The 14,486-nt window shown below is 42.7% G+C and overlaps 1 protein-coding gene across 3 annotated transcripts; it reads right to left on the bottom strand.

Moving 5' to 3' along the window:
• Positions 1 to 475: 475 nt before the first annotated feature.
• On the bottom strand, positions 476 to 14,409 carry CSTF1 (cleavage stimulation factor subunit 1). Of its 3 annotated transcripts, XM_019972158.2 has the most exons (7): positions 14,066 to 14,210; positions 13,799 to 13,869; positions 8,509 to 8,709; positions 6,839 to 7,116; positions 6,538 to 6,735; positions 5,042 to 5,432; positions 476 to 2,672 (listed from the first exon to the last, which is right to left on the bottom strand). In XM_019972158.2, the coding sequence occupies exons 3-7, from the start codon at positions 8,675 to 8,677 to the stop codon at positions 2,413 to 2,415; spliced, it is 1,296 nt and encodes a 431-aa protein (XP_019827717.1). In that variant the 5' UTR covers positions 8,678 to 8,709; positions 13,799 to 13,869; positions 14,066 to 14,210; the 3' UTR covers positions 476 to 2,412. The 3 variants fall into 3 exon arrangements, with proteins under 3 accessions (XP_019827717.1, XP_019827716.1, XP_019827715.1); XM_019972157.2 differs by lacking the exons at positions 13,799 to 13,869; positions 14,066 to 14,210 and adding an exon at positions 14,271 to 14,409; XM_019972156.2 differs by lacking the exon at positions 13,799 to 13,869 and having other exon boundaries at positions 14,066 to 14,218.
• Between the last annotated feature and the right edge of the window lie 77 nt (positions 14,410 to 14,486).

A 14,486-nucleotide genomic window follows, 5' to 3' on the forward strand; every position in this document is an offset into this window, starting at 1 on the left:
CCCCCCAACAATCTCTTCTTTGGGGTGGTTCAGTGATAAGGAATCTGCCTGCTAATGTAGGAGACTTGAGTTTGATCCCTGGGTTGGGAAGATCCCCTGGAGAAGGAAATGGCAACCCACTCCAATATTCTTGCCTGGAAAATCCCATGGACAGAGGAGCCTGGCGGGCTACAGTCCATGGGGTCCCAAAGAGTTGGGCATGACTGAGCAACTGAGAATGTAGGCATGCATGCAAGGGAAACCAAAACTTAAGACAAAAGGTAGATTCCTCTGAATGATCAAAGGAACAGATTATACTCAAAATTTTAAATTCATAAAAGAGCAAAGATACACATCTACAGGTGATTAAGTCTGGTTTCCAGAACAAAACACTAGAGAAACCGAGAGGTATCAATCCAAACTCACAATGGCTGTTGAAGACCTTATGTTGTAACACAGAAACATGCAAGAGAACTCCCCCAAAAAACAAACTAGCTTTAAATGATCATTATATATAAAAAGTTTATTTTAGAAATCACATATCTTTAAAAAAAATAACATTGAAGTTTTAAGTTCTGATCTTGACTGAATGTTACTCACCCTCTGCATGTCAAAGTGTTCTGTGGTATAATTAAGGATGTGAGGAAACCAAGTCCCTTTACACTAGTTCGAAACATGAATGTGAGTTTTAAAAGAAGAAAAAATTTAAAAAGAAGTTATTTTGGAAACACACGTGGAAGCATCTTGATCTTGTAAACAGAAGTCCTGAAACTACAGACACACTGCTGAGACCATTCCAAAAGCTGAAAAAAAGTGGGCATTATCCTTTCGTGAGCAGTTACAAAGGTCCAATGGAACCAGCATCAAGAGTGCAGTGTGCCCATCCTAGTGCCTCCCAGAGAGCAGCAGAAAACTTAGACCTCGACTTCACCGTTTCGAAGGCTCAAAGTCGCAAAATGTGGGTAGTTTTGGTTGGTAATTTCTTGGGTAGAACTGGTTATCCTTTATTCTGCTCAGCAGGCTTCTTTCAGTCTTATAAAAACGGCACCCACAGATGGCCAAGCTCAAATATTGGAGAATCAAGAAACAAAATAAATTTAAACTCACTATGGACCCAAAAATATAGCTCTTTGGAAACCTAAACTATAACCTGTGACTTAACATGAAAATAGTTTTATAGATCAAAGAGTTAAAATGATCCTTAAGGATAACGTCTAAAGCAGAAGTTTTAAACAGTAAACTTCAGAAGACTATAAATTAATTTCTATAACATAAAACAATTAGTCTATTTAGTATCTTTATCAAATGATCCCGGATTGTATTTCTAGGTACTCCTACTCAGATCATGAGGTATCTGTATTGGGGGATAAGGATAAACCAGAACATCTATCTGGTAAGAGGAGCTCAGCGCTCTCTGATGAGGCTAGAATTGAATCCAGAGAAGTACTGTTGCTATATAAAAAATTCTAAGAATAAGAAAACCTGTATTATTTGGTTAATTGAATAAAAAAAAAAAAGGAAAAAACTTCTGAGAACACCGCTGCTGGGCGCATCCAAGATGAGTAGTCATGGTACATGCTGCAGGGAACTGAAAGCTAAGATTTGAAATCACGTGAGGAGAAAGTCAGTTGATAGAGATCATTCCTGATGATGCGCAACACCTGACAGCAGGAGGCGGTTCACCTAATTTTGATTAGATCGACTATACTGTCCATGTTTCCCATCAAAGAGTAACAAGGTTATCTTACTGAAGATAAGCGTTGTAGGTTGTGCAAGGACTATGAGGGAAGTGTGCTGGGACACACACCTCCTACGAATCTTCAGAAAAAAGCTGGCTGCTCATTTCACTGAAGTGAAACGTGTGTTGACAGTAAAGTTGCAGGTCTGAGCTTTATTATCAGAATGACGGCATTTTAGGATAGAATTGATAGATTTTCTAAAATGAACTTTATATGGCATAAAACCCTTGATTCTCAGAGCTGTATGCCTATATATCTGCCAAAATGTATTTTGGAAATATACAAGGAGGATGCAGAACAGGCACAGAAGCTGACAAAAATATCCGGATGCACATTCCTCATGACAGATCCACGTGGGATCCAGAAAGCACTTTAATACCCTATCCTTCAAGTGATCAAGAGTCTAGAGAAATAGCCAGTCCTGTATTTACAAAACTGATGAAAATCACACTGTAATAATCAGTGAGCGCAGAACAACCGCACAGATCTGTGTTTCCAACTTTTTCCACCATGATTCTCCATCAAGGTAAAAAAAGATTCTTTGATACAAATCCCGGAAGGATGTAGAGGTGGCAGCACAACCGCCGGAGACGGAGCGATGACTTACTACTGAGGCTGGTGATGGACAAGGAGGGGGTTGGTGGAGAAGAGGGCAGAGTCCTTGAGAAAAGAACCCTGTTGAGCACAGGCAGCTCTAGTCTGTGGTTGACCTCCGGTACCAAAATCGTGCCCGGAAGTCATCGCTGCAGGTCATGAAGCCGGGGTTGGTGGGCGAGTGCACAATGCAGCGCACGATGTTGTTGTGGCCCAGGGAGAGCAGGTTCCGGCGCTCGGCCGTGCGCGAGTCCCAGCAGCACAGGCTGATGGTCCTCTCGTCGGGCAGCAGCACGTAGTCCTCCGTGTGGTTGAAGACAGCCTGCGTCCGGTGCACCTGCCGCCCGCTCAAGCCAGCGCCTGAGCAGAGACCGAGAGGTTAGGGGCCTGGGTGCCAGGGCCAGCTTTCCAAGTTCACATCTAGAACTTAGACACCAGTTCTACTTTTGACTTAGACACCAGACTTAGACACCAGTTCTACTTTTGTTATTAGCTGTACTGATATAAACACAGTATTAATTGTTGAAGTAATACATTTATTGTTCAATTTTGGAAACTCTTAAAAACACCTTAAAAAGGAAAAGAATATACAAGTGGTGCCACATTATCTAACTTCACGTTGGGTACACTTCTCCATGCTTTTTTCCTAGCTGCAAAGTAGCCCACTGTTTGGAAGCACCATTACTTAACGATCCTTTTCTTGCCACGCATTCACTTTGTATCCAATAGCGATACTGAGATAAACATCCTTGGTGGAGAATACATTATTTCTTTGGGATTAAATTCCCAGCACTAGAAGCACTGGGATGTATGAGCAGCCACTCTCCAGAAGGAAGTTTAATGCTTTATAATGACCATGAATAAAAAACCGTATTTTATGTTTAAAGTATTACATAAACTATTACCAAAAAAAAAATCTGTCTGATAACCTTATACCCAGGGTTAACATTTTGATAAGCAACTTTTCCAAATATCTCTGTGCACTGTATACTCATTTCTAATTTATATAAGTCAGAGCCTACTACATGTGGTGACCTACAAAGAGGGGAATATAGCTCAATGGGTAAAAATACACACTGTGGTATTGGATCTGGACTCAGTACTTATTCTGGACATGACCCTGCAAAAAATGACTTAACATTCCCCAGGCCTCATCTGTTCTGTGGGGATAATCAGAGCACCTGTCCTCAGGATGCTGCGGGGATTAAAAGGAGGTATGATGTCCAGTCCACTTGGCAGGCTCAGTGTTCAACAAACATTACTATGAGTGTGTGTGCATGCTTCCCAAGACTCTTCTTAAATTTCTAACAGTGGGTATAGCAGGTCAAAAATATATGTATATTTAAAATTTTGATCTATGACACCAAGCTGCCCTTCAGAAATATTTTACCAATCGATATTCCGAACAATACGTGATTTCCCAAAATGTTTATTGATACTAGACAATACCAATCTTTTAAATTCCTAAAATCTGATGAACAAGAAAAGGATACTTCCATTTTTGTTTCTTAGGTTTTTTGGTGAAGTTGGCCATCTTTTCTTGGGTTCATTGACCAGTATCTGACATGTTTATTATGTATGCTATGGATGTTTCCTCCGAAGTCCAGCATTTTAATTTTGTTTACAGTGTTTTAAGTTAACTTCTAATATCAAAATGTCTAATATTTACTTGATAGTTTTCCCTTCTCTTTCATTATTTCAAGAGCCCTTTGAATTCTAACTAAACATTAAAACTGGAAAAACAGATCCAAAAGTGCTGACATGAAGGGGTCTTAAACTGTGAATTAGGAAAAAAGGGAATTTGCATATTAATTCAGATTTATCTCATTTAAAAACCAAATCCAAATTCTCCAGCAAAACCAACCAATCAACCACATATAACTACAAAAATGTTCCAAACATTCCTAAAACAAAAATGACTCCTCTGTGCTGCACCAGCTACAGAGGAAGCCGAGAAGGAAGCTGACGCTGGTCACCACGAGATAATCCTAAGGTAGGTTATGCTGCACCCTAGCGGTTCCCAGGTCACTAACTCTCCAATCTTCACTTACTAGCACCCCAGGAGAGCCCTTACAATAGTGTTGTTTTCTTTTGAGTTTTAAGTTCTGGTCACAGTAATTTCAGTGTGTGACACAAACAGCTCACAACAGAGGAAACCAGCTGGTTTTCTACCAAACAGCCTTTGCTGCTACGAGGATCAAAAGGATGAAACACAATATTTTAACACTTACTATCAAATAGTTAAATCTGAACACTGACTGCTAGGGTTAGGATCCATTTAAATGGATCTCGTAAAAAGAGCTCTGGGACAACTGTTACAACCAGAGACCAATGTGAATTAATCAGACAATCAGACTAACATCATCGCGTATTTATATAGGTCCAGAACACTTGGGGTCTCTTCTGGGGGCTTCCTCTCTTCAGGCACACGCCAAGACCTTCCCTCTCACTCACTGAGGGCTTTCTCTGCACTACGTCCATGTTTTGTGGGCAACAGGCAGGCCGTGGGTAAACAAATGAACCTCCAAACTCTCAAGTGTTACTTGCGTGGAATCAGATCTAATTTTAGCTGTTAACATACTGAGATGAGCCAAGTTAAGAAACTGTGGCTTCTACTTCCAGCTCTGCCTCTTGTTTGACTCACATGGATTTATTGTGTGGATCTGTTTCGGGAGGTCTGGAAACTAAAACATCTCAGAAACGTGAATTGATATCAACCTCTTACATACCTGTGTATCTGACCAGTGTTCGTCCTGTTGATATTTCCCAAAGTTTAGCTACAGAGTCTTTTCCACTTGACAGAATATATTTAGAATTTTTTGAAAAGATGGCAGAACAAACTTCCGCGCCATCATGTGCTTTCTCGAACGTTGTGATGCATCGATTTGAGACGCCATCCCATAATTTGATGCAGCCATCCTTGCTACCAGTCACGTACATGTTGGCACTAGGATTGTAATTCACTGAACATATGGCATCAGTGTGCTGATCTTGAGGGTTGCAAGAGACAAAGCACTGAAATGTGTTGATGTCATAAAGTCGAAGTGTTGGATGCTGAGTCCCCACAAGTATAAAGTCTCCCGAAGGATGAAAAGAGATGGAGCGCAACATTTCAGCCTCCTGTCAGGAGAGGGGGTGAGGAACGGGTTGGGGGGAGAAACCACTATTAAACCTAGACGAAATGCACAGAATATCTGGCCAATGCAGAGAATCCATAAAACAATGACCAGATATTACACAGGCACGAGAAGAACAAGAACTTAATGAGAGAATCATTTAAACAAAGATTTCCAAAACTATTTACTTGTAAGATTATTCCAAAGAACATAGAAGTGAGCTTCATTATTTTCAAATAAACAATGGGTGAACTCAGAATGGATTATCATTCTATGATACATTTGTGGGGCTTCCCTGGTGACTCAGACCGTAAAGAATCTGCCTGCGATGCGGGAGACCCATGTTCAATCCCTGGGTCGGGAAGATCTCCCAAAGAAGGGAATGGCAACCTACTCCAGCACTCTTGCCTAGAGAATTCCATGGACAGAGGACCCTGACGGGTTATATTTACAATCCATGGGGTTGCAAAGAAATGGACATGACCGAGAGACTAACACACACACACGATACCTTCATATACAATTAGTCAATAAAGATAAACAACTGTACTTTAAGAATAGCTCCTTAGGACTTCCCTAGCAGTCCAGTGGTTAAGACTCTGTGCTTCCACTGCAGGGGGCACAGATTTGATCCCTTGTCAGGGAACTAAGATCCGCCCCCAAGAAGAATAGCTTCTTTGTCCCAGGGCTCCAAATACTGAGGTGGAAGCCACTACAAAAACACCAGAACGTCTGAACTGCGTATTCAGAATAAGGCAACCAAATGTTGCTTTTTCGGCAAATACCTGAGTGTCTCAACTAAATAATTTTGTAATTCTCATAAGTTACACTGTGGAGAAGTTGGTTATATTTTGTCTTTAAGCAAGAATCTGCAACCTTTAAAGAGTGATGTGAATTCTGAACCATCTCTCTGACCACCAGCTGTCCTGAGTGGCCAGAGGAAGTTGGTGCCTGACAGCACGAGAACCGTGCCATCTGTGGCAGGCAATGCATCCTCCTTGTTGTTTATAGGATGACCACTGAGACAACTTTTAGAAAGAGAAGAGTCACACATCAGCTCACTGTATTTAAGAAAAAAAAAAAGAAGCTCCTTTCCAAACATTCCTCACCTGGATGTATTTGAAGGCTCTTTTTGCAGACGGTTTGGAATAATCAAATAATTTAAGAGTATAATCCCTTGAACCAGAGGCGAGGATCTGTTCTGTTGGGTGGAAGGCGAGACACGTGACTTCATCCACGTGGTCGTAAAGAGTTCGAATCACTGGGTGGTTTTCCATGTTCTGCTGTGCGGTCTCATTCATCATGACCTAGGCCAACAAGGACAGAAGAGAAACTCTAAGTGTACTCACTCTCATTCTTCCAAGAAGGGACAACAGAAGATAAACGGTAAGATGTGACTGGGATCTTCACCTCGATCGGCATGGCACTTTTGGCCAGCATTCTTTCTGTGTCTAGGATTTTTATGGACGCGTCAGCAGATCCAGTAGCTATTAGCTGCCCATCTCTACTATAGGTAGCTACGCGACAGGGTCCTTTGTGGGATGTGACGTAGCAGGTTTCGTACTCTGATGCTTCTGGGGACATGGTCTGGACATCTGCATCAAACTCCAGGTCAATTCCTGTGCCAGGGGCAACTGTGTCTGACCGACCAATTGCGTACTGAACTGCACTGTCGTCATTTTCCATTCCTGAAAGCAGTAAAAATGAAAGGTGTGGAAAAACAGTATTTTAAAAGGACAAGGCAAAGTTCTTGATCCAAACTGGGAATGCTGTTTGCCAATGTCAATGCATTAGTTCTTGGAGCCACATGACACTACTACTGTACAGAATCACGTATGTTGAGCTGGGGGCACACAGTGACGAGACTGTAAGGCAATGTGGGTTGTGGGAGCTTAGGCTCCACTAGGTGAAGTCCTCTCCCCAGATACTTGTCTCCGAAATGTTCTACTTTAACCACAACTATACAAGCTGAAAAAAAGCACTTCTGTAGTTAAATCGCTCACTTTTTCCCGTGCTGAATTTTAATATTTTGCATGTCGAGATCTGTCATTAGCAGCTTTGGAGCTCATTAAGTCAGACATAGTGTTAGTAGTACACCAGTGAAACACCTTTGAAAAAGTGTTAAGCTGTGAATAAAGTCAATCAAGAATATTCATTTTGAATTGAAAAATAACTTGACATTGTACAAACAATGTTGATTAGTATAGAAAAAATCAGAAATGCAGATGAACAAAAAAACATAATCTTGTATGATATATATCACCCAGAGATAATTACTGCTAACGTGGTGATATGAATTCTTCTGAGCCTTTCTCCATGCACACAGTTGTTTCATTTCTTAAAAATAAAACCACACCATATAACATGGTGGAACTTACTTGGTCATTTAACCATACAGAATAAACACCTGGTCAGTTTAATAAATGTTCATCCACATCACACCATTGGACCCAATTTTATGGATACGAGAACCTTTATAACCAATTCCATATTGCTGGGCATTTCAGTGGAAATCATTCTATTTCCCCAGGCTAATCTCACAATTTACATTGCCAAGTCAAAGGGTACACACATGTATGGTAATTCTTATTGCTTCCTATGACACAGGCAAGCACCAGGATACACTGTTGAACAAGACAAGGTTCAAGGTTTTCATTAAACTTTCAGTCTTCCAGTGGGTGGTAAGGATTGTGAGGGAAATGACAACTCTAAACAATAAAGAAAATTTCAGACAGTGATTCTATAATGAAGGAAATAGGACTGTTGTTTCAGAGCAAATGGGGAAATATGGGGAAGATGTTCAAGTTATTTTAGAAGAGATGAGGAAGACTCTGAGATGACATTTGAGTTGAGATTTGAAGCAATAATAAACAGAACAGCAGAAAGCACCAGATAATTCACATAAAGATCCAGAGGCTAGACAGAATCAGCTCAAAACCTTCACAATTTGGACTTTGTTTACTCCTCCAGTATCTAGCACTGTACTTGATACATACTAGCACTGAAACGAAAGGGCAATCGTCTTGAAAAACATCTGAAACTGTCATGGGCTCAATGAAGAACTTGCATTCACAAGTTACCAAGTTTGATGAGATGCAGGAGCTGCTCCGAGGGTGCACACACAGATTGCGGCTTGATCTCATTGATGAGGCCATTGGCAATGCTGATATAGCCATCATAGAGCAGCTGGCTAATGATCAGCTTGTACAGCTGCTGGCGGTCCTTCAAGCCCACTTTGGTTCTGTACATCTTGGAGAAGAGGAAGATAATTTTTCTGCCAGCTGTAAGAAGAGAAAACAGGTGATAATGAAGGGCAAAGGCAGGAGTAAACCACAGAAGCAACACAGGAATCTGGTCAGACTTTCCAGGGTTTAAATCCCAGCTCTACCAGCATTCTCTTTGGTTGGCAACTATGTTTCTCTGAGATCAGGGCCCTCAGCTCTCAAAAGTCAGTGAAGGTTAAACATTATGGTGCATGTACATTCTTTTGTGCACACTGGCACACAGACAGCTCAAAATATGTCAGCCAACATCTACAGCTAGACCTCTCTTCATCGTTGTTTCTTTGCCAAATTAGCCACCTGCGACTTTAATTTTTCACTGCAATCCCCAGAATCTTCCATTTGTTCTGCTAATAAAACAATGGTAATGTTGTAATAGGTAAGAGAGCTGCTATTGTAGATGCCCAGACATTACTGTTTCCACCAGCCTAAGCTGTTACATTTACTAAGGTCAGTTATGGTTATTCTTAAAACACCTTTTAAGACAATGGAGCTTGTTATGTTACATAATTTAATTACACAGTAAATCAAAACTTCAGGGCAAAAAAGCTATCATGTAATGAAAACTAAGTCAAGTTGAACGCTTTGGAAAGCACTGCTTAATAAAATATTTGTGAACAGGATATGGCGGAAACAACTACTTAAAAAAATGGAAAAATTGGAAGGACTGTGCACTTTGATTTACAAGTTCTCAGTCTCAGAAAGCAAAAGAGAAAATTGTAAATAATTGTTAGTTTTTGAGTTTATGGGGGAAAAAAAAGAACTCCAACTGGTGAACATGATTAGATAATCTGATTACAAATATCAACCTCTGTACATATGTGTAGGTCTGTACAGACACCAGAGATGGGAAACAACAATAAAGTATAAGTCACTGGCAGACAAGTGGCTGTGGCAGAGAAGAAAACTAAAAGACAGACCACAGGAGAGAGAATACAAGAAGGGTGGTCAACAGCCTATTAACACCAGTACCTCCTGGTACTGCTGCACTACTAATTCTGAAAGTGGGAGATTGTAGTAAAGGGGTGGGGATAATGTCTTTAACTACACAATGCCCCCTGCAGAATTACTGAGGCTACTGATCATAAGAACAGTTAACATTTACTGGGTACTGACCCCATGAACAGTATGAAAAGGCAAAATGATAGGATACTGAAAGAGAAACTCCCCAGGTCAGTAGGTGCCCAATATGCTACTGGAGATCAGAGGAGAAATAACTCCAGAAAGAATGAAGGGATGGACCCAAAGCAAAAAGAATACCCAGCTGTGGATGTGACTGGTGATAGAAGCAAGGTCCAATGCTGTAAAAAGCAATACTGCATAGGAACCTGGAATGTCAGGTCCATGAATCAAGGCAAATTGGAAGTGGTCAAACAACAGATGGCAAGAGTGAATGTCGACATTCTAGGAATCAGTGAACTGAAATGGACTGGAATGGGTGAATTTAACTCAGATGACCATTATATCTACTACTGTGGGCAGGAATCCCTCAGAAGAAATGGAGTGGCCATCATGGTCAACAACAGAGTCCAAAATGCAATCTTGGATGCAATCTCAAAAATGACAAATGATCTCTGTTCGTTTCTAAGGCAAACCATTCAATATCACAGTAATCCAAGTCTATGCCCCAACCAGTAACACTGAAGAAGCTGAAGTTGAATGGTTCTATGAAGACCTGCAAGACCTTTTAGAACTAACACCCAAAAAAGATGTCCTTTTCATTGTAGGGGACTGGAATGCAAAAGTAGGAACTCAAGAAACACCTGGAGTAACAGACAAATTTGGCCTTGGAGTACAGAATGAAGCAGGGCAAAGACTAATAGAGTTTTGCCAAGAAAATGCACTGGTCATAGCAAACACCCTCTTCCAACAACACAAGAGAAGACTCTATACATGGAGATCACCAGATGGTCAACACTGAAATCAGATTAATTATATTCTTTGCAGCCAAAGATGGAGAAGCTCTATACAGTCAGCAAAAACAAGACCGGGAGCTGACTGTGGCTCAGACCATGAACTCCTTATTGCCAAATTCAGACTTAAATTGAAGAAAGTAGGGAAAACCACTAGACCATTCAAGTACGACCTAAATCAAACCCCTTATGATTATACACTGGAAGTGAGAAATAAATTTAAGGGGCTAGATCTGATAGAGTGCCTGATGAACTATGGAATGAGGTTCGTGACACTGTACAGGAAATAGGGATCAAGACCATCCCCATGGAAAAGAAATGCAAAAAAGCAAAATGGCTGTCTGGGGAGGCCTTACAAATAGCTGTGAAAAGAAGAGAAGCAAAAAGCAAAGGAGAAAAGGAAAGATGTACCCCTTTGAATGCAGAGTTCCAAAGAATAGCAAGAAGAGATAAGAAAGCCTTCTTCAGCAATCAATGCAAAGAAATAGAGGAAAACAACAGATTGGGAAAGACTAGAGATCTCTTCAAGAAAATCAGAGATACCAAAGGAACATTTCATGCAAAGATGGGCTCGATAAAGAACAGAAATGCTATGGACCTAACAGAAGCAGAAGATATTAAGAAGAGGTGGCAAGAATACACAGAAGAACTGTACAAAAAAGATCTTCACAACCCAGATAATCATGATGGTGTGATCACTGACCTAGAGCCAGACATCCTGGAATGTGAAGTCAAGTGGGTCTTAGAAAGCATCACTATGAAAAAGCTAGTGGAGGTGATGGAATTCCAGTTGAGCTATTCTAAATCCTGAAAGATGATGCTGTGAAAGTGCTGCACTCAATATGCCAACAAATTTGGAAAACTCAGCAGTGGCCACAGGACTAGAAAAGGTCAGTTTTCATTCCAATCTGAAAGAAAGGCAATGCCAAAGAATGTTCAAACTACCGCACAATTGCACTCATCTCACACGCTAGTAGAGTAATGATCAAAATTCTCCAAGCCAGGCTTCGGCAATATGTGAACCGTGAACTTCCAGATGTTCAAGCTGGTTTTAGAAAAGGCAGAGGAACCAGAGATCAAATTGCCAACATCCACTGGATCATGGAAAAAGCAAGAGAGTTCCAGAAAAACATCTATTTCTGCTTTATTGACTATGCCAAAGCCTTTGACTATGTGGATCACAATAAACTGTGGAAAATTCTGAAGGAGATAGGAATACCAGACCACCTGACCTGCCTCTTGAGCAATCCGTATGCAGGTCAGGAAGCAACAGTTAGAACTGGACATGAAACAACAGACTGGTTCCAAATAGGAAAAGGAGTACGTCAAGGCTGTATATTGTCACCCTGTTTATTTAACTTATATGCAGAGTACATCATGAGAAACACTGGGCTGGAAGAAGCACAAGCTGGAATCAAGATTGCGGGGAGAAATATCAATAACCTCAGATATGCAGATGACACCACCCTTCTGGCAGAAAGTGAAGAGGAACTAAAAAGCCTCCTGATGAAGGTGAAAGAGGAGAGTGAAGAAGTTGGCTTAAAGCTCAACATTCAGAAAATGAAGATCATGGCATCTGGTCCCATCACTTCATGACAAATAGATGGGGAAACAGTGGAAACAGTGTCAGACTTTATTTTCTGGGGCTCCAAAATCACTGCAGATGGTGACTGCAGCCATGAAATTAAAAGACGCTTACTCTTTGGAAGAAAAGTTATGACCAACCTAGATAGCATATTCAAAAGCAGAGACATTACTTTGCCAACAAAGGTCCATCTAGTCAAGGCTATGGTTTTTCCAGTGGTCATGTATGGATGTGAAAGTTGGACTGTGAAGAAGGCTGAGGGCCGAAGAATTGATGCTTTTGAACTGTGGTGTTGGAGAAGACTCTTGAGAGTCCCTTGGACTGCAAGGAGATCCAATCAGTCCATTCTGAAGGAGATCAGCCCTGGGATTTCTTTGGAATGAATGATGCTAAAGCTGAAACTCCAGTACTTTGGCCACCTCACTCGAAGAGTTGACTCATTGGAAAAGACTCTGATGCTGGGAGGGATTGGGGGCAGGAGGAGAAGGGGACGAGAAAGGATGAGATGGCTGGATGGCATCACTGATTCGATGGACGTGAGTCTGAGTGAACTCCGGGAGTTGATGATGGACAGGGAGGCCTGGCGTGCTGCGATTCATGGGGTCGCAAAGAGTTGGACACGACTGAGCAACTGAACTGAACCGAAAATCCATTAGACATTCAGTACAGCATATAACGAGGTGGCACAGAGGTAAGGAATCCACCTGCCAGGTTGGATCCCGGAGTCGGGAAGATTCCCCTACAGGAGGAAATGACAACCCACTCCAGTATTCTTGCCTGGGAAATCCCATTGACAGAGGAGCCTGGCAGGCTACAGTCCATGGGATCACAAGAGTCCGACGTGACTGAGCATGCCCACCAAGCCATAGTATGTAATACACACATTTGTGTGTAAACAACAAATATGCATACCTCATTCAACCCTCATTTAATCTCATTTTAGAGCTGGGCAACTGGAGGCCCAGAAAGGTTAACTCACCCAGGATTCAGGAGGTTGTAAACGGCGGAGCCTGGATCCTAACCCAGAGCCTGTGCTCTTACTGTGCTGTTCTGATGGGGGTTGAGCTGCTGCTGCTGCTGCTAAGTCACTTCAGTCGTGTCTAACTCTGTGCGACCCCACAGACGGCAGCCCACCAGACTCCCCCATCCCTGGGATTCTCCAGGCAAGAACACTGGAGTGGGTTGCCATTTCCTTCTCCAATGCATGAAAGTGAAAAGTGAAAGTGAAGTCGCTCAGTCGTGTCCGACTCTTAGCGACCCAATGGATTGCAGCCCAACAGGGTCCTCCGTCCATGGGATTTTCCAGACATGTAAATCCATGCTTGTGTAAACACTAGGACACGACAGAGATGACGAAGCCTCTCAAAGAAATCAGTGAACACTTGATGTGGCTTTGTCATCCTGTCTCTTCACTTATGTTAGGCCCATCAACCGGCGTACCAAGAGATTAAATAAGAGAGGACGAACCCCGCTTAACTCCCATAGAACGTTCACTCGCTGGGCTAGTAAGCAGGTAATTACCATCCCCAAATTGGCAGATGAAGGGGCTACAGCCCGAGAGCAGAAGAGCCCAGTGCAGGACAACTTGTACCTGGAGCTGGAAGAAGGACCAGGGCGAGAACACAGACGCCCCCTCACCGAACGCTCCGCTATGACCCCGACCTAGAGGCCAACGAAAGATGGAAGGGAGAGTGAGCAAGTCCATTAAGGAAAAGAAGGGACAGTGCAGGCCGAGCCCAGCAACTCAGGGCGCACGCCACTAATGACCCTTCCCGCCCCGCCCTGGTCCTCCCGATGGTCCCCCAAGGGTCCCAGCCGACCGCACCAACACTCTCCAGGCAACCCTGGCTCCCCATACCCGCTGGTCCCGCTCTCTCCGTCTCCCGCTCTCTCCTAGAAAAATGGAGGCGCGAATCCTGCAAGATCAATCGCTCCGTGCGCACGTTCACTGCGCACGCGCAAAGGGCGTCGCGCTGAGCTCTGCGCTATCGATCCGCACGCCTCAACTTGTTCCTGCCCTTCTCGCCATCTTACTTACGGGCACGATCGAAAGACTCGCTCACCTACTTCAACTTTATCTACTCCGCGAGAACCCTGACGCCAAGTAACTGGTGCTTTATGGATAAATGTCAGATCCAGAGAACACCGCGGGCGCTAGAACGGCCACGGGTGTGTCGGGCCGTTGGCTCCACCACTTCCGGGGCCTTACGCAGCAAGTGCGCCTGCGCGCCTTCTCCGCCTGCGCGTGACACAAGCTGTAGAGTTGGCTTAGAACCAAT

This window comes from Bos indicus, chromosome 13 (assembly GCF_029378745.1).
Source record: "Bos indicus isolate NIAB-ARS_2022 breed Sahiwal x Tharparkar chromosome 13, NIAB-ARS_B.indTharparkar_mat_pri_1.0, whole genome shotgun sequence".
In the NCBI taxonomy this organism is placed as follows: Eukaryota; Metazoa; Chordata; class Mammalia; order Artiodactyla; family Bovidae; genus Bos; species Bos indicus.